Source organism: Drosophila tropicalis, unplaced genomic scaffold (genome assembly GCF_018151085.1).
Source record: "Drosophila tropicalis isolate 14030-0801.00 unplaced genomic scaffold, ASM1815108v1 contig_694, whole genome shotgun sequence".
Taxonomy (NCBI): domain Eukaryota; kingdom Metazoa; phylum Arthropoda; class Insecta; order Diptera; family Drosophilidae; genus Drosophila; species Drosophila tropicalis.
In genome coordinates this window covers 5072996-5097164 of record NW_027173176.1, presented here as the reverse complement: position 1 = coordinate 5097164, position 24169 = coordinate 5072996, and the positions used below count along the sequence as shown (strand labels likewise).

Genomic DNA, 24169 nt, shown 5'->3' with positions numbered 1-24169 from the left:
ATATGTTTTGTGAAAAAAATTATCATAATAAAATTATCATAATAAAAAAAGTATCATAAAATACCTAGCAACCCTGTCACTGATTTTAGCGCTATTTGTGTGTACAAGGCAACCCTGTCTTGCGTAAACGTTTTGTGAATAAAATAAGAAAGAAATTGAAAATAGAAAAAGTAAAAAGGGGGATAAGACGGAGTTTGCAAAAGTTTTTGGTAAATAATATTTGACCATTTAGACAGATTAATTTAATTGCGAATATTATGTCGTCCATTATAACGCGCAAGGATGCGGATGCCGACGAAAGCGATGAGACCGAACAAAAATTGGCCAAGAAGCGGGCAGCGACGGCGTCGGCAACTGCTGATATAGAAGCGCCCAAGAAATCCCGTTTTGATGTCAAGGAAAAGAATGGCAAGAGCAACAACAATAGCAATACATTCGAACTGTTGCCACCGACTCTGCCAATGCCGGCGAGCGGTGGCGCCTCATCCTTAAGTTCCACGCAAATTAAACTGATGATGGCGCATGCTCAGCGTGAGATCGAGGAACGTAAACGCGCTCTAAGCAATCTACGCGATAAGGATCCGCTGTTGGCGTCTCTGCCTCAGATCGGTATGCCCGTTGCATTGGCAACACAGGCACTGACCAAGAAACCCACAAACGATGATGCCGACAAGGCCAAGAAGATTGCCGAACTCCAGGCGCAAATTCGAGCAAAGTTGACGGGGAATTTGGCCAGTTTAATACAACCCACCGCGGCTGTGGCTGAACGACCCAAGCCTCTCATTCTGGACGAGGAAGGACGCACTGTGGACAAGAGCGGTAGAGCAATCAATATACCCACTGTGACGCCCACACTTAAAGCCAATATCCGGGCTAAAAAGCGTGAAGTATTTCAGCGTCAAACGGGCTTAACATTGACGGGAGGTGATCGCAACGAGGCCTCCAGTTCTGCCCAAGATGAGGCCATTAAATACTTCGACGATCGCATTGCCCAGAAGCCAACGGTACGAAATAAACGTACATTACGTTTTCATGAGCCAGGCAAATTCCTGCAGATGGCTGAACGAATGCGCATGAAGAGTCAATTGGAGCGTTTACAAAATGAGATATCCCAAATAGCCCGCAAGACGGGTATTTCATCAGCCACCAAATTGGCCTTGATAGCACCCAAACAGGATATGCCCGATGATGTCCCAGCCATGGAATGGTGGGACTCGGTTGTTCTTGTACAGGATCTGCAGACAGTAGATGAGGCCAGCGGTAAAATAAGCATTCGACATGGAGCCATTACCAATCTCATTGAGCATCCAACGCAAATGAAGCCGCCAAGTAAGTGTTTGCTTCTCAGTCTCTCTCTCTCCTCTCTATTAATCGGTTTTATTTTTTTTGCGTGCCTTAGATGAACCATTAAAGCCTGTCTACTTGCCTGTATTCCTCACTAAAAAGGAACGCAAAAAGCTGCGCCGCCAAAATCGTCGTGAAGCCTGGAAAGAGGAACAGGAGAAGATACGTTTGGGTCTGGTAGCCCCACCCGAACCCAAATTGCGTATATCCAATCTGATGCGTGTGCTCGGCACTGATGCTGTTCAGGATCCTACCAAAATCGAGGCGCACGTTCGCGAGCAAATGGCCAAGCGCCAGAAGGCCCACGAGGATGCCAATAATGCACGGAAATTGACCAGCGAGCAGAAAAGTGAGAAAAAGCAACGTAAACTCAAGGAGGACACCAGCTGTGGGGTCCATGTAAGCGTTTATCGCATACGCGATCTTCAGGACAATCAGAGTAAAAAATTCAAAGTGGAAACAAATGCCAAACAATTGCAAATGACCGGAAGTGTGGTGCTCTTTCGCGATTGCTGTGTCGTTGTTGTAGAGGGTGGACCCAAGCAGCAGAAGAAATATCGCCGACTAATGTTGCATCGCATCAAATGGGAGGAGGATATGGTCAAGGGCAACGATGGCCAGGATGTAGCCAATTCGTGTGTCCTCGTCTGGGAGGGCACTAGTCAACGTCGGCATTTTGGTGAAATCAAATTCAAAATCTTTCCCATGGAAAAAATGGCACGAGAATTCTTCCAAAAACATCAGGTCGAGCACTATTGGGATTTGGCATACTCGGGAGCAGTACTTGAAGCCTCTACGGACCAGCAGCAGTAATAAGATCAACGAGTATACATTTATCTATATATATATATATATATATGAAGATAAGAATAAGAAGGAATACATTTTTTGATTTCACATTTCGACTTGAAAAATTGTACATTCTCTCTCTTTGGATAAACAAAAGAAACAAAAACTAAAATTTTTTGTGGTCTTCCAATTTACTCGTTAGTCTTAGTCTATAATTGGAGCCTGTATTGTCATTTACTAGTGTATGGATCTTCTTTAATATTTGACGGATTGATAAGCTCGTTAAGTCCTTGCGATTTGAGTCGTTCAATTATATCGGCCAGCCGCTGATCCTCCAAGGCATTCTGAGCCTTTTCTCTCAAATCGAGATCGTGTTGTTCTTTCACTCTCTGGAGCAGGACTTGTCGGATCAATTGCCTCATTCTTTTATTGATCGTTAGCGTATAGTCTAACAATCGCGTGTAGGTGGCGGGCGAAAGATAGCCACACTGCTGACACTGGGCCAATTGATCAAAAGTGTCCATGCTAGCAATTATCAGCAAGCCATGCTCCTGAATTTGTTTTGTATCATCGCTGCTGCTGGGCAGTGCATGGCCTCCACGATGTTTCCACAGTAATTCCTCCACCATGGCATTGGGATTGATAAATATATGATCCCGATAAATGCATGCGGTAGAAGCGGTTATCAAATCATATGTGGATATGCCGCACTCGACCAAAGCGACACCGCAGCAATTAATGGCTGTACTTAATAGGCATCCGTCGTCTTCAATGATAAGAACGCGCACATCTAATTGGAAATTAAGAAATTCGGTGCGACAGACAACCGGCTCCAGGGCTTTGGTTAGCATACTGCTCAATTGTTTCTCTCGACGGGGCACAGTTTCTAGCTCTCCAGTTGCAAAAGCGGCGTAGTTAACATAACAATTCAGTGAGCCCATGTTCATGCGACGGGCACTAGCCCGGACCACTTCGTGTGGAGGTGCCACAATGGCCATTACCTTGGTATTACCATATTCCATATAGGCAGAACCACGCACTGTAGTCAGCACGCCGGCCCTTAAAACTGTGTGAAAGCCAAACATAAGAAAAGGGATCAAAAAATCTACATTATCTATTACTTACAGGTGGTACGTGGTTTGGCTACCACTTCATCCGGCTTGTCCAAATTGCGAAAGAACTCCTCGAAATCATTGGGCGTTCTGTATAGATCCTCTGCAATTGTGGCACCGTCTAGCAAGGCGTTTTTTGTTTGTGTTACTTTTAGCATTATTTATGGGTGTTAATTGTTTCAAAACCGAGACCAATTTTACAATAAAACATATGTTTTTTTTATTTAGTTTCATCAAATAATAATGCAATGGCGCTCTCGAATCTCCTCGCGCTCGACAGCGGTGCTTCCCAGTGTTGTAAATTACTGTCAGTGTTGCACATGGTTTTGTTTGTGCTATAATCGATAGTTATTTGTTATCGATATATTGCCATCGATGACATTGCCAAAAATTTCGGTAAAATTTAGTAAATTCTATTTCACATTACAAACACTTGGTCACACTTAGGACACAAAAACGCCTTGTAACGCTGCAAGAAAACATCAAAAAGAAAAAAGAGCAGAGTCAACGCTGCAATTACAATTAAAAAATAAAAAGTATAATAAAATTTTAATTTGTTTTGAACATGGCGGGCGAGTCGAAGCAGGAGAAAAAGCAGCAGCCCGCTGCTGGTGAGGATAAGGACCTAAAAGGCAAGCAGGCAGCGGCTCAATCGGCGACACCTTCGAAGAAGGATGACAAGGAACATTTGCAGCCGGAACTCTCTGATGAAGATCAGCAGCTGCAAGAGGAATTAGAAATGTTGGTCCAACGTCTACAAGAATCGGACAAGAAATTGTATCAATTGGCATTGGAAACGATGTCCAAGCTAATCAGAGCCTCGACTACATCAATGACATCGGTGCCCAAGCCGTTGAAATTTATGCGTCCCCACTATGAGACCATGAAAACCGTGTACAAACATATGCCCGATGAGCAGACTCGCCAGATGTGTGCTGATATCATTTCGGTGCTATCGATGACCATGGGCAGTGGCAAGGATTGTCTGGCCTATCGCTTTTTATGCGATCGCAAGCAGAAGATCGGTGACTGGGGCCATGAGTATGTGCGCCATTTATCGGGTGAGATATCGGCGCATTATCATGATACGACAGGTGAATTCCGTACTCAATTGATTGAGCTGGTCAAGCAGATAATTCCATACAATATGGAGCATAATGCCGAAGCGGATGCATGCGATCTTCTCATTGAGATCGATCATTTGCATTTGCTTAGTGACTATGTAGATGAGTCAGCTTATCCCCGAGTGTGTCTCTATCTGCAGTCATGCTATCCCTATGTCCCGGAACCCGATAATACCATAATTTTGGAGACTGCCCTGCAATTGGCATGCAAATTCCAACAGCACACTCAGGCAATGCGTTTGGCCTTGATGCTAAATAATATGGACAAGATTCTGAAGATTTTTAAAGAGCCCAAGGAGCCGGCTATGCAGAAGCAATTAGCCTTTATGCTGGCACGCCAGCAAGTCTGCCTCGAGTTGGATGAATCTGTGGCCGACTACGATGATCTCATGGAGATAATGTCCAATGCCAATTTGAATAAGCATTTCCTTAATTTGGCACGTGAATTGGATATTATGGAGCCAAAGACGCCCGAGGATATATACAAATCGCATTTGGATAACTCGAGATCCCGTTTTGCGTCCATTCAAGTCGATTCGGCTAAACAGAATTTGGCAGCCAGCTTTGTGAATGGTTTCGTTAATGCCGGCTTTGGTGTGGATAAGCTACTATCCGAGGATGGCAATAAATGGTTATATAAGAACAAAGAGCATGGCATGCTCTCGGCCACCGCATCTTTGGGTCTGATCCTTCTGTGGGATGTCGATGGCGGTTTAACCATGATTGATAAATATTTGTATTCAACCGATGATAATATCAAATCTGGTGCCCTTTTGGCATGCGGCATTGTCAATTGTGGTATACGCAATGAGGTAGATCCGGCTCATGCGCTGCTTTCGGATTATATTGATAATCAGAATTCGTGTATGCGCATTGGAGCCATATTGGGCCTGGGCATAGCCTATGCCGGCTCAAATCGCGCCATTGTGATCGATACATTGAAAACAGTTTTCAATTTTGGCAATTCGAAAATTTCAGCCAGTGTGGAAGTATTGGGTATAACTGCTCTAAGTTTGGGTCTGATTAGTGTCGGTTCATGTAATGCCGAGATCACAGAAATTCTGCTACAGACCATAATGAGTCTAACGAAAACTGATCTGAAGGATACTTACACCCGTTTCCTATTTCTGGGTCTGGGTCTACTCTATTTGGGCCGGCAAAAGTCTACCGAAGCTGTGATGATGACTCTGGAAGTGCTGGAGGATCCCTATCGCAGTATGGCTACCACTATGGTCGATATATGTGCCTATGCAGGCACTGGTAATGTTCTAAAGATTCAACAGTTATTGCACATTTGCTCCGATCACTATGAGACTGTCAGTGGGGATGAGGAGAAGGAGAAGTCCAAGAAGGATAAGAGCAAAGAGAAGGTAAGAAGAAATTTATAGAAATTATTGAGCTATCAAATTGGTAATTATTATATTCCATTTCTCATCTGCAGGACAAGGAGAAGGAGAAAGAGAAGGAAAAGGAGCGCGAGAAGGACTTGTCGGCAACTCAATCAATTGCCGTTCTGGGCATTGCTCTTATAGCCATGGGCGAGGAAATTGGTGCCGAAATGGCATATCGTTCATTTGGCAATCTCTTGCGCTATTGCGAACCAGCCATACGTCGCGCCGTCCCACTGGCCCTTGGCCTTATATCTGCCTCCAATCCCAAACTGAATATCTTGGACACGTTGAGTAAATTCTCGCACGACAGCGATGCCGAAGTGGCCCATAACGCCATATTTGCGATGGGTCTAGTTGGTGCCGGCACCAATAATGCACGTCTCGCCTCCATGTTGCGTCAATTGGCCCAATATCACTCGAAGGATCCAAGCAATTTGTTCATGGTTCGCATTGCACAGAGTTTAACACATTTGGGTAAGGGTACCCTTTCCTTGAGTCCATATCACAGCGATCGCCAGCTAATGAATCCCATGGCCGTGGCTGGTTTAATGTCCACGTTGGTCTCTCTGTTGGATGTGAAGAATTTAATATTGAATCGTTCGCATTATCTACTGTATACGCTTGTTCCAGCCATGCAGGCACGCATGCTAATTACCTTCGATGAGGAACTGAACCAACTCCAAGTGGCCGTACGTGTGGGCATTGCCATCGATGTGGTGGGCCAGGCTGGCAAACCGAAGACAATTACCGGCTTTCAAACGCATACCACACCGGTGCTGTTGGCCATTGGCGAGCGTGCCGAATTGGCCACCGATGAGTACATCTCATTGACTCCAGTTATGGAAGGATTTGTCATACTAAAGAAGAATCCCAATTTTGTCAAGTAACAAATTTCTATTCTAATAAGATGAGCTTATAAGAATGATGTACGAAAATTTATTTCAACAACAAACACACACACACACAAACCCTGTTCAACTTTAATACAGAAACTATAAACTATACAAATTAAAAAAAAACTAAAACTTAAAATATATTAATAGAACTTGGCGATAAATCATTTTTCTTCGAGTAAAGTTATAGTTTATAATGTTATTCTCAAGCAGACCTTATAACCAACAAATCATTCAATATCACACTAGGAACGAAGTGTATGTGGAGGGCAAACTAGAGCCTCCTTTTCCCCCATTTGAATTTGGTACTGAAAGCGTTTGAATCCCCCCAAGACGACAATCTATAACAGTAGAAACAGTCTGCAAATTAATATCCTATTTTGGGTGCACCATTATCATGTCCCCCACCATTAAGAGGGAAGCAGAGAGAGAACTTTTTAATGGGTTTTCTTTTCGAATTTTTCGAAGAGACGATTTTTTTTTCGTCTTTATCAGAGTTGTTGGTTCTTCTTATACAAAATGTTCCACTGAGCACGTTCCTCTGGTCGTTGAATATGCTTAATAATTTAATTTCTTGTATATTATTTGTTTGTATAACATGCCTGAATGTGTGTGTGAGTGTATACATATGCAATGTGAGTAGATTTATCAACTGAGACGGGCTTTTTCGCCCATTTGCTTACACTCTATCAATGGGCCCACATAAAAAAAAGGAGAAATAAAAAAAAAAAAAACCAAAGTAAACGCTAGACGCGTGGGTCTCGGGTTCACATTTGGTCTGAGAGTGTTTTTAGTTGGCATAGAGCTAGTCAATGGTGCGGATCGTTTTATCAACTCGTTAGCGGACAAAAATCTCATGATCATTAATTGTTGTCGAAGGGAGGAAAGGAACAATTGAATATATTTTCAAAATGAGTGCTTTGATTTTTCTTAGCACCATATTAATTGGTTTTATTCTATTCAAACTTATCAATTCAATGCGACGTCCCAAGAATTTTCCACCAGGTGAGGCAATTAAATAATAATCACAATGATCAAGATTTAAGTAATTTGCACCTGGAATTCGTGAAACGTGACAAATTCGTGTCCCTATAAAATAGACATATTTTATGTGTAATTCATGGCAAATATTTTTTTAAGGGGGAAGGTCGGTTAAAGTAAATTTTCTGTAGAATTTCAATTATTAAAATCGATTATCGTCCTTTTGACTATGACTATATCACACATTATATAGATCAATCACTGTAGAAGGTCACCTTTTGATAGAATTGGCTAAGGAATTGATAGATTAATGCGTTTGATATATATTAGCTATATATAGATGAACTTAACAAGATGCCTAAATAGATACCCTTTCCACTTGTAAGGGTATATAGACGACCTGCCCCACAACCCGAGACCCAAAATAGATACACGTCTGGCATTTCAAAGTATTTTGTTTGTGTGTGGATCCATCTCATTGATAAAACTGTCACATTACCTTGCCTAACGACTAACTAATTTCCCCATCATTTATGCACCCCTCTTATGCAATTAATTATGCATTAAAATAATTGATTGACACTTTGCCATATATTTAGTCTAAAGTGTTATAGAATTGGCCCTGTTTGAGGGAATCTTTTCTAGTTTACAATCATTGGATAGTTCCAGCTTATAGGGCAAATTTGCATTGTATATATTTACATATATGTATATGTTCTATAGATTTCTATCATTTATGTTAATTAGAACAGGTGTCAATTCCAGAATGGACTTATTTTCGCATTTCAATTAACTTATTATCCCATTTATTATTGTTATTACTAAGTGGGTACTCGAACAATTATGAAATACATTATATGTATATGTACATATGTAGGTATATATCTATTCGATTCAAGTATAAGAGATCAACATGTGCTTGCTTATATTGATAATAATGATAAGTAAATGGTTTGATTTAAAGATTTTTACCGGCTAAACAGATTGCCAGTAGTTTTTTTTGGTCGATTATGTATATAAAAGATAAGATTAGAAACAAAAAAAAAAAAAAAAAAAAAGCCAACTTTATTTGTACGCACTTCCAGGGCTTGTTCAAAAACAAAAGGTCTGTGGATGATTGGAACGTTCGAACGTTTTGAAAACTTTACCTAAATCTCTAGGTAATTCTAACTCAAATAAACTCACTCTGTTTATAAGGCAAGGGGTTCGAGATCTATTAAGCCACTTAGCTCTTAAAGAATCACTTATGTATGTGTGTGTTAGTAGGAGACACTAGATACTTAAGAGTACTACTAGAATACTAAGATTGGTAAGTAGTCTAGTATTCATTCGCTTGACAAATACTCGAAATACTGGGAATATTTCGAGTAACTTAGGTTCCTCACAATTCTATCAACTCAGGACTTACTCAAATTATGTATATTCGAAAACAATCATTGAAGTTTTATGTGTATATAGCCCTCTAGAGTCTAGAGTCTGGACCTTTGGAACAAATATCTTTAGCTGTTTAGAACAACTGTTGCCATTCATTATCATATATTCTCTGTTTAAATCTTTTGATTATTTGCATAATGAGAGAAATCTAACACTATAGGATATATACAAATATATGTATATGTACATATGTATGTGTGTGTCTGTATATATGCACTTTGAAAATGAGCTAAATTGAAATTGAATGCCGAAATGGTTAACGAATATTTTATTTGTGTAATTTGATTTGCATTGCAGGTCCCCGTTTTCTGCCCTGGCTGGGTAATACATTGCAGTTTCGGAAGGAAGCCCGAGCCGCTGGTGGTCAGCATGTGCTCTTTGAGCATTGGTCCAAGCAGTATAATAGCCAATTGCTTGGCCTGAAACTGGGTAGTGAGTATGTGGTTGTTGCCATGGGCAATGCCATGGTCCGGGAGGTTCAATTGCAAGAGGTTTTTGAAGGAAGACCCGATAATTTCTTTCTCCGATTGCGTACAATGGGCACACGAAAGGGCATCACCTGTACGGATGGCAAATTGTGGTATGAGCACAGAAATTTCGCCATGAAACAAATGCGTCATGTTGGCTATGGACGCAGTCAGATGGAAGGCCATATCGAACGTGAGGCCGAGGAATTGCTTAATAAATTGGCCCGAACCGAAGAGACACCCATTGAACCAGTTACCAAGCTGGCCGAGAGTGTCTTAAATGTTCTTTGGTGTCTAATTGCTGGCAAACGCATAGCCAGTGATGAGGATGGAACTTTACATAGTCTGCTCGATCTGATGACTCGTCGGTCCAAGCTATTTGACATCTGTGGAGGTCTGTTGGCTCAATTCCCTTGGTTGCGGCATGTGGCTCCGAATAAAACGGGCTACAACCTTATCCGCCAGTTAAATACCGAACTCTATCAATTCTTTATGAACACCATTGACGAGCATCGCAAACAATTGGCGGACAGTGAACAGGATACGGATCTCATCTATGCCTATTTGCAGGCTATGGCCAATAGGGATGATGAAAGCAGCAGCTTCAATGAGACCCAATTGGTTATGACCATTTTGGATTTCTTCATTGCTGGCTCTCAGACCACTAGTAATACTATCAATTTGGCTCTCATGATCCTGGCCATGCGTGAGGATATACAGAAACGACTTCTTGATGAGATCGAGGCAAATTGCTCAATTAATACAGCAGGAGCATCCTCATCATCCACAGCAGCCGCCTTTCCACATCTCAGTCGACGAGAATCCTTCGATTATATGGATGCATTCATTATGGAGGTTCAGCGATTTTTCCACATTACACCTATAACAGGACCACGTCGTACTCTTTGGTCAACAAAATTGGGTGGCTATGATATACCGAGGAATACAACAATATTAATTGGTCTGCGTTCTGTACACCTTGATAAAGAGCATTGGGGTGATCCACTTGAATTTCGTCCTGAACGTTTCCTGGACTCGGCAACTGGCAAATGCTTTAAAGATGACTACTTTATGCCCTTCGGTTTGGGTCGTCGTCGCTGTTTGGGCGATGCCTTGGCTCGTGCTTGTATTTTCTCATTCCTGGTGCGTATTGTGCAGCATTTCCATGTCGTTCTGCCAGACGGAGAGACGCCATCGTTAATATTGCAGCCTGGAATAACCCTTACCCCAAAGCCTTATAAAGTTAAGTTCGTGAAGCGGCAGTAGAGTGAGAGTCTCTCTCCTAGGATAGAGGAAACCTACATATATATTAAGATCTCTATAATTATCAAAACTATATGGTAAACATTGATTCGCCATTCCATACTCTAAATTTCGTTCGAAAACTATTTCAAAACTTCTTTTGGTTTGCGGGTCTCTTGAAGTCGGCGAGACGACTTAACACAATTTAATTGGTTATTAAATAAACAAATCAAACAAGTATTTCTTTTATGGCAGTGTATAAACTATTAACAATTTTAATTTTTTTTTTTCAACTTTTTTTTCCTTGACTTTGGCAGGCAGCCTCTAAACGAAATCACTAACTAAATACATGTGTATAGAATGTAGCAAATGTGGAAATGCAAACGCAGTGCAAACAAATAATTAGAAATCAAAACTGCCTTCTGGCAGATTCTGTGCACTAAATTCAAATTGATCAATACCAGCCACAGGGTGCATACGCATATCATCATCCTCGTCCTCAAAGAACTGATCAATCAAATTGAAAGATTTATGATAGATCTCAAGATTCTCGTGCGTTTGCAAATATTCAATTTTTTCGAGACCTGCAAAAGCAAAAGGGGGATGAAGTCGAAAACTGGACTGAATCATTCATTCGGGCTTACCGCCGCATTCCTCAATGGCTAGGGCATATGGATTTGGTAATATCTGATAGTCATCGCCGACTCTTAGAATATTCTCAAGAGTTTTGAGGGCCAGCAAAATTACAGATGAATCGTCAATTGTTAGAAAATCACAGACTAATGGCAAGGAATTAATTAGAAACAGATAATGTGTCTGATTTGATTTGCCGAATGTGCTGGCATTTGCTAATGATCGTATTATCTCTTTGCTTGTCTTGGAATCTGCCGTTTTGATCATCTTCAACATTTGCGGAAAGATATTGGCATCAATAATCTTTTGAATTTGAGCTGAACTTCCAGTGGCGATATTTGCAATACTTCTGCAGGCCTCCTTGCGTATTATACACGAAGAGTAGTGCATCAATTGACTAATGCAGGGCAAGGCATCAAGGTCCAATACCACTTGAATCTGCTCGTCAGTACCATGGAAAACATTACCAACAGCCCTCAGAGCAGCTGTGCATACTCCACGATCTGGGTGCCTGAGAGAAGGAGGGAGGAGGAGGGAGAGAGAAAGAGCGAGTGAAGGAGAGAGTTTACTTTTATAGATTCATCTACTTACACCAAAAGTTTCACCAAATGACGACAAATGTCTGCATCGACGACAGCTTGGACTTGTTCACGCTCATTCGATAGATAGCATACGGTTAAGCATGCATCGACTAGGATATCGGGATCTTTATGTTGCAACAGTCCCTGCAAAATGAACATACTTTGACTGATCTGTGTGCTATCAAGTGGTGGATTCCTCCAGCGTGCCAAATTGGCAAATGTCCAAACTGATCTGCGGATCACGGATACGTTGGGACAGGAGCTCAGTAAGTGCAACAGCGGCACCATTATGCCCGAGTCTAACAATAGATCACGATTCATTAATGATTCGAAGGCAATGTTGCCCAATGCCCACATAGCATCCTCTTGGACCTTATGGTATGAACTGGATAATAGACCCAAAAACACAGGCACCGCACCAGAATCGGTGAGTATGGCAATCTGGTGGGGCGAATTGGAGGCAATGTTGTTCAGCATCGATATTACCTCGGAATGTAATGTGTTATCTGTATTATTTTTCAAAATCTCCACAAACCGCTCCATCAAGTGTTTGTGAATCATCTCCCGATGTCTGTGTGCGGCAGCTGTGATAATTGAATACTGAATTCCCTGATGGCCTGCAATAGATCCGGTTCCTCGTTACTATGTAACTTTTGCAACAATTCCTCACTTAAAACCAATTGATGTGGCTGCTCTTGCCAATACAAAGAAAAAGAATAAAGTTTAAATAGTTTGGATTTCTGTTTATTATTATTGTTGTGGTTGTTAAACTTACCGATGATTCACTATTCTCATTCCCATTTGTTGGCAACATAAGCATATTGCGTCGCCCCTGGAGGTTATTTTCACGTTTCTGTTTCCTCAACTGTACGAAATTGGATGTCCTTGCCGTACGCATTTCGGTCGAATTTAGACCAAGTGTTTTATGGAGACTCTTGTGACCTTCGGACATGTTTGCACTGTTTGTTTACTTTTTGTTATGCCAAAAAAATATTGTTTAAAAATAAACAATAGAGAATATATTTGTAAATATATTATATTGTTGTATATGTGACTACACTGTATGTTTGCTTGTTAGATTGTGACTGGGATATGGAGAGAAAATCTGACTCTATGAGTTTTTCTTAATCCCAGGCCTACATTGATTTCAAAAAAACAAAAAATCTTCAAAACTATACATTATTTGGCATATTTGAAAACGTTTTCAACGCTGTCTACTCAAATTATACTTAAAATTAAAAAAAAATTATTAACTGAGTGATATTAAAAAAATTCAATTTATCCTTAAATATTTAGAGCTTGATTTGTTGCTGTAAGAAACTTGGAAATTAAAGCGATTTTAGTTGGGAGTTATTTTTTGGTTTGTGTGGTTTTAGGCATCATTTTATTCCCTTTTTTAACAATCAATACAAATTTGTATATTGTATGTATTTATTGTTGTTGTGTTCTTGTTCTGGTCTGTTTTATTTTTTTTTGCTCATTGTTTTTGTTTGTTTTCTTTAAATTCAATTAAATTAAAAATAATTACAAATTTATCAATTTGTTGTAACATAATCATCGAATAAAAAAGAACTTTTTAAGTTTTTAATTAACAAAAAAGATTAATTAATAAAAAATAGCAAAACTAATATATATACCAAGTCAGGTGTCAACGTGGTTTTTTTTTGTTTTCTTCTCTAACTTTAAAATCAATGAAAATTATTTATGTACACACTCAAGAAATGGGTTTTGAAAGCAAATATCTTTACATAAGGGAATAGTACAATTTACACATACATACATATGTATGTATATACCTTTTAATGTATATATATATATATATATCTGTATGGTAGCTAAAGTTTAAACACTATGATCTGACGAGGTGTGTCATTGAATGGATGGTCCACGACCAAATAGAGAAAAAATAATAAAAAGAAGACTTTCAAATGATATTGATACATAATAAGTAAAAATTGGAGCATGATTTGTGTCTTGTCTATGCGAATGTTTTGTGTGTGTGTGTGTGTGTGTGTCCATATAACAAAAAAGAGAGAGATAGAGATAGATATTTAGAGAGGGGGGATAGAGTACAAATCATAGGAACAAAAAGTCAAACAAATGAACGACGAGCCTACTGCTGACTTAAATGCTAGTAGTAGTTGTAGTACATAGTTTAGTGACTTTTGTTGCCAATGCACAATGAATGCAATGCAACTTTAGGCGCTGCTTGCCACCGCCGCTGGCGCCGTTGCCGGCGTAAATGATGTGTTTGGTTTTCGCCGATGCTAGAAATTGAAACCACCTTCGGGTAAATCGTGCGGATTAAATTCATATTGCTGACTACCAGCCACAGGGGCAACACGGGCATCCTCCTCTTCATTGCCAAAGTATTGCTCGATAATGTAGAATGATTTGTGATAAATGTCACGATTCTCGTGCGCCTGCAAATATTCGATTTTATCCAGACCTGAAAGAATTTAACAAACAAATGATTACACGTAACTGAAATTAAGATGCGTCTCGATGGACTTACCGCCACATTGCTCAATGGCCATGGCGTAGGGATTCGGTCGTGCCTGAAACTTTTCACCGGCTTTTAGAATATTCTCGAGAGCATTGAGGGCCACTTGAACTATATCCGAATCGACTACAGTGAGAAAATCACACATTGGTGGTATACAACCAACTTCAACCAGATAATGGATTTGCTCCGATGTGCCAGAGCTGGTGGCATTTGTAATGGCCCAAGCAGCCTCTTTGCGTGTTTTAAATTCAGCCGTCTGCATTATGCCCATCAATTGTGGAAATATGTTGGCATTTATAATGGCCTGGATTTGTTCACGATTGCCAGCCGCAATATTTGATATGGTCCAACAGGATTCCTTGCGAATCGTCTCCGCCGAGGAGCGCAATAAATGGCTTATGCAGGGCAGGGCATTATAGCTTAATATCACTTGGGTCTGCTGATCATCACCTGTCACAATGTTGCCCACGGCCCTTAAAGCAGCTGTGCTTACATTTTGTTGTGGATGCCTACAACCAAAAATTAATTATAATTACGACTTCATTGGATCAAGATCAGTACTTACAGCAACAACTCCACCAGACGCCGGCAGACGCCCGCATCGATGACGGCCTGGATTTTGTCATTGGGACCATCGGATAGATAGCTAATGGCCCAGCATGTATCGCTTAGGACATCCACATCTGTGTAGTCCAAGAGGCGCGCCAAAATGGGTAAACCATGAACGATTTTAGCAAAATCCGCTGGCGGATTCTTGCCTCGACACAAATTTGAAAGTGTCCATACAGCATTTCGTATCATTGTGATCCTTTCGGATGTGCTCAATACATGTAAGAGGGGAACCAAGATGCCAGAACTAAGCAAATGATCGCGACATGTTGGTGAATCACCAGCAATATTGCCCAAGGCCCAGACAGCTTGCTCCTGGACATCATCATGCGGACTGGATAATAGCTCTATAAATATGGGCACAGCACCAGCCTCAATCACAACTTTTGTTTGATGGGATGTCCCTGAGGCAATATTGGTTAGCGTCCAGGCGGCCTCAAATTGTAATGTGGCATTTGTATTATTCCGCAAGAAGTTCACAAATTGTGGCACAATATCTTTTTGGATGACCTCTTCAATAGGGGGGATTTGGATCTCTTGATAATAATTTACGAAATTTCTGTGTGGCCTCCAATTGATCTGATTCCTTGTCACTGTACAACATTTGTATCATTTCACCATTGATTATCGACTGTGTTTGCAGCAGTTGCTGCTGCTGTTGATGCTGTTGCTGCTGCTGATTTAACCCTGTCGCATCTGACTGTTGCGTCACCACTCCAGGCAACAATTTTCCCATTTGTCCGCTGGTTGTGCTGTCAGCCATCTGCATATCGTTGGACTGCGAACACAACAAAAACACAATTCGTTTAGCATATCGATTGAAAGGATAAAGCTAATGTTACCTGTAGTTCACTGCTGCTGCTACTGTCCATGCCACTGCCAGCCGTTTGGGGTTCCAGGACCACATTCCGCCTTTTAAATAATTGTTGTTCACGTTTCGTTTTACGCAATTGTATGCCAACTTCTTCTCGTCGTCGCCGCATTTCCGTAGAGTCCAGACCGACATTTTTATAGCGTTGTTTATGAGTGGCGGACATGTTGTCGTCGTCGTCGTCCTGGTGGTGATCTTTTAGGCTTTTAACAAGAGGATTTCAACATTAGATAGTTTTCCCAACAACTTTCTTTCATGTAAAGGTTTTACTTTAATAACAATCATAATAAAAATTGTCAAGCTACTCTTTTCATAAATCACGATCTCTACGGTGTAGGAATTGCTTTATTGTCCACTATTATTGGATTCCTTCTTCTTCCCATCAGAGTCTATACGCATCCGTGTTAATTTGGCATTTACCTTTCGAAACGCCAAGTGCACTTTTACCTTCACTTTAGGGTTCCCACTCACTCCTACGATATTATGCATTAAGCTCTTTGTATGTACATATATTGCTTCTCATTTTTGTGACTAACTGAGATCATATATTTTATGTTTGAATGTATATAATTAATTTCATATATTTAATTATTAATAATCCAATGTCCGCATACACACACACACATTTATATATATGCACTATGACAACACTTTCACATTTTGATATATGTATGTTGTATGCGTATATGTACATACATACATACGTAAATTTGTATAGTGTGTGCAGGCTTAGGTCAGCACGTCAGTTCTAATTTTTTCTTTTTGTGTTAGTTTACTGAACACGCCCTGCCATTTGTTCATTCACCGTATATGGGTAACAGTCGATTGTCACTGCGTATAGAAAACTTTAACACTTTACCTGTATTTGGTTTTTATGTTCTTTAGTTAGGCTTAAAAGCATTTATAAAAAAAAACAAAAAAAGCAAAATTTCACGCACACACGTTTTGGCGAATAAAGTTGCCAGACTATTCGGCGCGACTGCACTGCACAGCTGTTGCAATTGAGTTGCGTGGTATATCGTTATCGAAAGAGAGGTATGGACACCACCAAGGAGGCGGCAGAAGATGATCAAGAGCAGAAATCAGATCAGAAGAGATTAATTCAATTGATGCATGAATACAATGATCTCAAGGATGCCACACAAATTGTCCTGGCGGCCCTGGCTCAGTCTAATGGAGTTTCACTAAAATCCATGCATATAAAATATAATTTACCAATCGGCAAATAAAAAACAAAAACCACAAAAACACAGATACACATACATACATACATATGTGGAAAAATCGTCATTTTGAAACAATTTGGGCATTAGGGCAGTGCACATTTTTATTTTATATAATGTATGTATGTATATGTTTCCCTCTCTTTACGACTAAGAATTCGACTTAAAACTAAACAAGTCTATGCACTGCATATATATATATATAGTGATCATTGCCATTTTGAGGTGTATGTCAATTATTGTCCCGCGTGGAAATAGGAACGGCATCGTTCATTAAATGCTTTATAGGTGCGCTCCTTAATAATGTCCTCGACATTCAGTTCAGATTGGAGTACACGAAGTTTTCGTTGCTCGGCTTTAAATTTGCTATCGGTTTCTATATCATCCGGTTGTGCCTTTCGACGTTCTCCTAGATTTTTTAAAGTGTTGGCGGAGAGGGTTATGCAACTCCGTATGTTGTCTTGCTGTGATATTTCCCATTAAAATAATTAGTAAATATGGGAAGTACAAGATGAGATTTTATTTACCCTCGAGCTGTGGGATTGCTGAAGTTTGGCATATAGGTCGCGGCAGGTGCTCTCGCTATTTACCTGTCCCTTAAACGATTCCGTGGGCAATGCATTCAGACTGTAAATAATTTTATCATCCACATCTCTCATCTTTTTGAGGGCTTCCTAATCAATTTAAAGATTAGTTTTCTATGACTTTAATGTGTTGGCTATCTTACTTGAAACCCAAGAAAGTCAAGGCAAGATATTGCCGCCATTGAAAAAGGAATAACCAACAAAAAACTAAAAACGAAGTTTATATTTATTTGTTTGCCGGTGCAATGTGTCTACTAGAGGTGGAAGGCTATTGATGGCGCCGACTATCGATAGCTGAGCGATGCCACCGTATTGGTGGTTCGACAACAGCGCGCTGCCATATAGGAAGATTTTTCAGTGTGTTAGGGTTCCCATGTCAAAACAATAAAGAAATTAATATATAGAGATACATACATACATATGTAAATAAAAATAAGAAAAATGCCCGTAAAATTTGAGGATATACGGTTAAAAATCGAAAACGGCGATTACACACTAGCTGCGAATGGCAAAAGTACACGAAGCACCGTTTGGCATGTGTATAGGAAAATTGAGAAGGAGGATGGCACAATATTGGATGATGTCTTATACTGTATAGGATGCAAGGGGCTGAAGTCCTTTACACACAAATCGACAACAAATCTTCGTAGACATCGATGTCATATGCAATATCTCAAAGAGCAGAGGCATTGTGGGCTTGGTGCTTTGAGTTCCGGAGCTAAAGACTGGTACAAAACAGTTGATGATGCGGAAATCTCAGTGGAAAACAGTTTAGTGGAGGCTGAACTTAAAACGGATGAGGATGCCGATGATGGTGTTGATGACGAAATACTTGGCGATGATATAGATGATATTGATCAATCATTGATGGAGGATCTAATGGAAAAGAAACATAGCTCTACTGATGGGGGCGTCTATTCAATGGACACTGCAGCGTCCGTTTCCACCATTTTGCGTTCCCAACCACCATGCAGCCATAACGCTGATCCCTTGAATGTAAGTTCGGTGTCATCTGTTGCCAAGCCTGTTGTTAATACACCTGCCACATCTACTAATTCACATCTATGGGATATAAATGGGGTAGATGAATCCTCCATATATGCCCAGACCTGGTCCTTGGAATACCGCAAACTGAGCGAAGACCAAAAATTTTTTGCCAAGCGCGCTATCGATGAAATCTTTGTCCTGGGTCGTTTAAGGCGTCTAACACTGAATACAGTCCCGCCAGCCGAATAGGTGGGGGGTTTTTAATCATAAGTCTAGAATTAAACAAATAATATTAAAGTATACATAAATGTACATAAATACATATAAATATATTATTAATTAAAATAACTTTACGGTCGTGGTGTAAAGCATGTTATTTATAATCCACAAACAAATGTTTCTTTTATATAAAAGACAAACACATTTAAAATTTATGAATAGTCTTCTTTATTTAAGGGAATTTTGAATTAATCGTGACAATTTGCGTATGTAGCTACAGATGTATACAAAATGCATTGCACGCCTTGATATTTTGTTTATAATATATATATTCATTTAACATATATTACAATTAACAGGACAATTAACAATAAAATTTAAATTCCTCTCCCAAAGTGCTGAAAAACACGATATTTCGATAGTCGGATGACAGCCGCAATGTCGATTGTCACATATTTCGATAGCATTTTAAAACCGATAACTACGTCTTGAGAGTGCCGACTAGAGACAATTTGCACTTGCAAAAATTTGTATTAGGATATTTTATTAATTTTCGGATTGGGACACAATGACTGCGCGAAAACCAGTTCACTGTCATCTCAGTCCCAAGCCGAATGTCACATTTTCTGGCAATTGGAATATCGAGTATGACAGAGAAAATGTTAAAGAAAGTTTAGATGTTCAAGGATCACCAAAGAAACGAGCCACTCCTGAAGTTGCCATCAGGGAGAAAGGAACGCCTGTGAAACCAGATAAGGAACAAAAAGATTTTGAAGAGAGTATAGATGTACAAGGCTCACCAAAGAAACGAGCCACACCTGAAGTTGGCATCAGGGAAAAAAGAACGCCTGTTAAATTAGCAAAGGAGCAAAAGATCGAGCCGAGCTCACTATCCAAACTGCTTTTTTTGGTTTATTTGTTGCCTTTGTAGGACTTGCTTATTTCATGATTCCTTCCAGTAAGACCTGCAGTTTTGATAAGCTACAAAAGCAAAACCCTGTTCAGTCTCAAAACGTGTGGAAAGCCCTGCAAGTTGGAATCGAGAATCTGTTGAACAAAAAGCTAGTAACGCCAAATGTCTATCTATTTTTGTATCAGGATCGACAAAAACTACAAAAACTAACTCAAGATATAGCCGTCGAGACAGCCAGATGTTTTGGTAAGAAACATTGGAGAGACGCCATATTCTCTGACTGATATTTCAAATTTTAATTGAGCATAATTTTTTCATAGGTAACCAGGAAGTCATCGAGATGCAACGAAAAGACTTTATCACACAAGAAGGAGATGACTATGGTTATGCCATTGAGATGTATAAACAAAAAATAAAAAAAGGCAAAGTTTTGGTTATTATCCATCTAAACGAGGTCAGTCAGTCTACTTACTGTTTGATAGATACGATAAGATGCTTTGGTAAATACTGAAATGTTTTAAATGTTTCATTCGATTTCTTTTTAGCTTCCGGCGAATGCAGCGCGAGCATTGCATACGATATGCGAGACTGTTAATCCGATCGCGGATGGGGTAAATGTTTACTATTACTACTCGAGATTTCAGTGTTGAAAAGTGGAAAAATCGGGTAAAGCTAGAGTTCAGTGTTGTCAAACGCTATTTTTTAATTGGCGCGCTGTTTGACTGCCCTGGTAGCCAAATATTTTAATCTAAACTCAAAAGTCGAGGAATATTCGGCTGCTCTGGCAGCCGAATATTGTATTCTAAACTATATTTGTTCTATAAAATCAAGAAATATTGTAAACTCAACAATATTTTCGTTTGTTGAGAATAGTGCGAACAAAAGATTCAAAAAGCCCGCGTATTCGAGTATCCAAAATTCGGCATTTGGCAACACCATCTCAAAATTGAACAGCTTTTTCTAGCCGGAAACAGCTACTTTTAGCTATAGTCCCGCCAAAAATATTAATTTTCTTTTGTTAATTACTCAAAAACTACGAAATAAATCGCCAAGGCGCACCTGAGGTCGTGCTCGTGGAATTTTTCTCTTTCGTTTGATACCAAAATTATGTAGTTTAAGCGCGTTTTGGGCCCGAGTAGTAATAGTAAACATTTACCGCGGATGGTGTTGTTATCTTCTTAACCTTGAACACATGGAAGCAAGTGAATTCCAACTCGAATTCGGTTCAGTTAGCTGTTGATACATTGCAGGAATTGTGGGGGAAGCAGCTAGGCTCTAACGAATTGGATCCCCTAATTACTCGTGTCACGGATCAAGTACTGCATTTAAAACCCTAGAATATATAATACACAGAAAACATATAAAATCTGCTATGATTGATTCATGTCTTAAGAAAAATATATTTTTATTATAGAAATTGCATTTACAGCTGAAAAAGACGTGATTGCTTCTATTAAATATATAAGTTAACCATTTACTAATTCAAATACTTAAAAGATCATGTACAAGCATATATGTATAAAGAACCTTTGTAATAGTCTGGAGATCTTCAAGATTGTAGATTTTTTTAAAAAACAGAATGGCATGTTGAAATATATTTTAAGAAGCAAATTTATTTGTTTATTTTTTTGACAATTAAAAATTAATCTTGAAGCTGTAGTGAATATTTCTTATTTGCATTTTGAGATGTTTGTTTACTTTGATATCATGTGTCAACAATTAAAATTAGACTACATGTGTATTATTTAGTAGGCTTTTTTTGAGTTCGATGTGTCAATATTTAGTCAAAACGTTTAAAACGGTTTTAGCCATCTGTCTGTCACTATAAATAGTCGGTGCTGGATAAGCAGAAGTCAGAATTCGATTCTCTCATCAGCTGAGAATAGCCAAACAAAATCCAAAACTAACCAAGATGCGTTTCATTTGTGTCCTATTCCTCAGCTGTGTGGTGGCCTATGCTTCTGGTGCGGGCACCTCGCCGAGCACCTCTACACCAAGCACCTCACCGGCCACTTCCACGCCAACCACCTCCACCCCAACCACCTCTACTCCAACCACCTCTACACCAACCACCTCAACACCAAGCACATCGACACCAACCACATCCACAGCTTCCACAGAAGCTCCAGCAAGTGACGCCACCACGACAACCACAACTGCATCATCCACAGCAACTACCACCACCGAAGCAACCACCACGAAGAAGAAGCACGTCACCCACTGGAAGGTAAAGCGTCATCATAAGAAGAACAACAAAAAGAACAAGAAGAATGGTCACAACAAGCAGACGATAATTCACAGACACCGCGGTTAATGATCACGCCTCAGACCTATCCCTACAATCTACATGCTAATGATAAGATGACGATGACTCAATCAAGGAATATGGCTACTCTATTGTTTTCTAGATATTTAAGTTACCAATAAACCAATTGCAATTCTCAAAATATTGAAGGGTTTTACTGTCTAAGCTCTAATTAATGAAATCAGATAGGTAAATTGTGAATCAATTTTGATTGTTTGATTGCTTTGATAGATTCTTTTGTCCACTGATGCACCACAATTCTGCCATGAAGGCCAGCAAACTGCATACCATGCCCATAAGCCATAGCATTATCAAGCCAATAAAATTATCTAGACCAAGTTTCACTGGCCCCAAATTCAAATTAAGCTTTTGTGAGCCGAGCATGCGATTCTCGCCGCGAGCGATTGCAAGAGCCAGTGACTCCATCAGGAGACATATCATTACAGAGAGCCATAACATGGCCTGAAAGGGTTGCAATGGCAATGCCCAATTAATTCGACGACTTGGACTCGGCACCAGGCAGGTAACAGCAGATCGACCTAAGAAATGAGTCATATCCAAGGTCTGATAGGCCTCAAGCCTGAAGAAAGGAGAAGCAAAACCCATTGAAATATTAAACAAAAGATCGCTTTCTTTTACCTTAAGTTACCATAAATACATCCCACCAATGCCGAAGTCGTTCCGTCTGTCCATGACCATGCCCACTAGACCAAGGCCTGTTGCATTTGGATAAACATAGCCCCAATCGGACGGCTCAGCTGGAATTGAAATAGATTAGTAAATAAAATCAACGATTCGAATTTTATATATATATATATATTTGACTGTTACTTGTAGCCAAAGTTCCTGTCCTTCTATAGTCCTACTTTCTGGTTTCAGTTTTCTTCTTTTTCGACTTTAAAATATTCATGGTTCATTTGGAAATATACAAAGAGTATTTTTAACTAATTTCAAAACAATCGGCTTATTTGAACTTGGGACTATGGGAATTGAAATCTATTCTTATGCAAAATTTTCAAAATACCTTGAATTTTATAACTACTTTTAGAATTACATTATTATGTTTGTTTATAAGTTATAATAAGTTTTAAAAAAATGTTAAAATAAACTAAAATCGTTCCTCATTCCATCCTTTTAAACACAAATCCTTGACTTTTTAATTTCTAATGGAAAATTTATAAAATCATTTTTATGTTTATTTTGATAGTTTTATTTGCATGAACTATTTTTGAAAAACTAAGTATTTCGATATCGTTTACTTTGATATCATGTGTCAACAATTAAAATTAGACTACATGTGTATTATTTAGTAGGCTTTTTTTGAGTTCGATGTGTCAATATTTAGTCAAAACGTTTAAAACGGTTTTAGCCATCTGTCTGTCACTATAAATAGTCGGTGCTGGATAAGCAGAAGTCAGAATTCGATTCTCTCATCAGCTGAGAACAACCAAACAAAAACCAAAACTAACCAAGATGCGTTTCATTTGTGTCCTATTCCTCAGCTGTGTGGTGGCCTATGCTTCCGGTGCGGGCACCTCGCCGAGCACCTCTACACCAAGCACCTCACCGGCCACTTCCACGCCAACCACCTCCACCCCAACCACCTCTACTCCAACCACCTCTACACCAACCACCTCAACACCAACCACATCCACAGCTTCCACAGAAGCTCCAGCAAGTGACGCCACCACGACAACCACAACTGCATCATCCACAGCAACTACCACCACCGAAGCAACCACCACGAAGAAGAAGCGCGTCACCCACTGGAAGGTAAAGCGTCATCATAAGAAGAACAACAAAAAGAACAAGAAGAATGGTCACAACAAGAAGACGATAATTCACAGACACCGCGGTTAATGATCACGCCTCAGACCTATCCCTACAATCTACATGCTAATGATAAGATGACGATGACTCAATCAAGGAATATGGCTACTCTATTGTTTTCTAGATATTTA

The 24169-nt window shown here is 39.7% G+C and overlaps 10 protein-coding genes across 12 annotated transcripts; 6 read left to right on the top strand and 4 right to left on the bottom strand.

Annotated features, from left to right (window-relative positions):
- The first annotated feature begins 96 nt into the window (after window positions 1–96).
- On the top strand, window positions 97–2305 carry Prp3 (pre-mRNA processing factor 3). 2 transcript variants are annotated; one of them, XM_068292777.1, is made up of 3 exons: window positions 108–209; window positions 282–1329; window positions 1400–2305. In XM_068292777.1, the coding sequence occupies exons 2-3, from the start codon at window positions 462–464 to the stop codon at window positions 2155–2157; spliced, it is 1626 nt and encodes a 541-aa protein (XP_068148878.1). In that variant the 5' UTR covers window positions 108–209; window positions 282–461; the 3' UTR covers window positions 2158–2305. The 2 variants fall into 2 exon arrangements, with proteins under 2 accessions (XP_068148877.1, XP_068148878.1); XM_068292776.1 differs by having other exon boundaries at window positions 97–1329.
- On the bottom strand, window positions 2306–3544 carry Mtr3 (exosome complex exonuclease Mtr3). The gene is made up of 2 exons (XM_068292778.1): window positions 3259–3544; window positions 2306–3199 (listed from the first exon to the last, which is right to left on the bottom strand). The coding sequence occupies exons 1-2, from the start codon at window positions 3401–3403 to the stop codon at window positions 2364–2366; spliced, it is 981 nt and encodes a 326-aa protein (XP_068148879.1). The 5' UTR covers window positions 3404–3544; the 3' UTR covers window positions 2306–2363.
- A 127-nt stretch (window positions 3545–3671) lies between these two features.
- Rpn1 (regulatory particle non-ATPase 1) lies at window positions 3672–6817 on the top strand. Its single transcript, XM_068293097.1, has 2 exons — window positions 3672–5739; window positions 5811–6817. The coding sequence occupies exons 1-2, from the start codon at window positions 3811–3813 to the stop codon at window positions 6645–6647; spliced, it is 2766 nt and encodes a 921-aa protein (XP_068149198.1). The 5' UTR covers window positions 3672–3810; the 3' UTR covers window positions 6648–6817.
- A 642-nt stretch (window positions 6818–7459) lies between these two features.
- Cyp305a1 (Cytochrome P450 305a1) lies at window positions 7460–11017 on the top strand. Its single transcript, XM_068293080.1, has 2 exons — window positions 7460–7658; window positions 9366–11017. The coding sequence occupies exons 1-2, from the start codon at window positions 7565–7567 to the stop codon at window positions 10799–10801; spliced, it is 1530 nt and encodes a 509-aa protein (XP_068149181.1). The 5' UTR covers window positions 7460–7564; the 3' UTR covers window positions 10802–11017.
- On the bottom strand, window positions 11018–13222 carry LOC137579350 (importin subunit alpha-7-like). The gene is made up of 4 exons (XM_068293082.1): window positions 12767–13222; window positions 12002–12680; window positions 11422–11921; window positions 11018–11361 (listed from the first exon to the last, which is right to left on the bottom strand). Exons 2-4 carry the CDS (start codon window positions 12550–12552, stop codon window positions 11180–11182), a joined length of 1233 nt encoding a protein of 410 aa, XP_068149183.1. The 5' UTR covers window positions 12553–12680; window positions 12767–13222; the 3' UTR covers window positions 11018–11179.
- Window positions 13223–13404: 182 nt separating this feature from the next.
- On the bottom strand, window positions 13405–16972 carry LOC137579348 (importin subunit alpha-7-like). The gene is given in 6 exon segments (XM_068293079.1): window positions 13405–14440; window positions 14507–15006; window positions 15063–15631; window positions 15633–15884; window positions 15949–16180; window positions 16837–16972. Coding segments are annotated over 5 exon segments (1698 nt in total). The 5' UTR covers window positions 16144–16180; window positions 16837–16972; the 3' UTR covers window positions 13405–14258.
- A 295-nt stretch (window positions 16973–17267) lies between these two features.
- Window positions 17268–20510, bottom strand: Ccdc58 (Coiled-coil domain-containing 58). Of its 2 annotated transcripts, XM_068293085.1 has the most exons (4): window positions 20376–20510; window positions 17928–19043; window positions 17728–17874; window positions 17268–17664 (listed from the first exon to the last, which is right to left on the bottom strand). In XM_068293085.1, the coding sequence occupies exons 2-4, from the start codon at window positions 17964–17966 to the stop codon at window positions 17437–17439; spliced, it is 414 nt and encodes a 137-aa protein (XP_068149186.1). In that variant the 5' UTR covers window positions 17967–19043; window positions 20376–20510; the 3' UTR covers window positions 17268–17436. The 2 variants fall into 2 exon arrangements, with proteins under 2 accessions (XP_068149186.1, XP_068149187.1); XM_068293086.1 differs by lacking the exon at window positions 20376–20510 and having other exon boundaries at window positions 17728–17870; window positions 17928–18068.
- LOC137579351 (uncharacterized) lies at window positions 18125–19124 on the top strand. The gene has a single exon (XM_068293083.1). It carries the CDS (start codon window positions 18226–18228, stop codon window positions 19018–19020), a length of 795 nt encoding a protein of 264 aa, XP_068149184.1. The 5' UTR covers window positions 18125–18225; the 3' UTR covers window positions 19021–19124.
- On the top strand, window positions 19549–22352 carry TORIP (Torsin interacting protein). Its single transcript, XM_068293084.1, has 5 exons — window positions 19549–20149; window positions 20224–20357; window positions 20449–20513; window positions 21069–21219; window positions 21845–22352. Exons 1-5 carry the CDS (start codon window positions 19936–19938, stop codon window positions 22037–22039), a joined length of 759 nt encoding a protein of 252 aa, XP_068149185.1. The 5' UTR covers window positions 19549–19935; the 3' UTR covers window positions 22040–22352.
- Window positions 22353–23681: 1329 nt separating this feature from the next.
- Window positions 23682–24068, top strand: LOC137579202 (protein new-glue 1-like). Its single transcript, XM_068292908.1, has one exon. It carries the CDS (start codon window positions 23682–23684, stop codon window positions 24066–24068), a length of 387 nt encoding a protein of 128 aa, XP_068149009.1.
- Window positions 24069–24169: the final 101 nt, after the last annotated feature.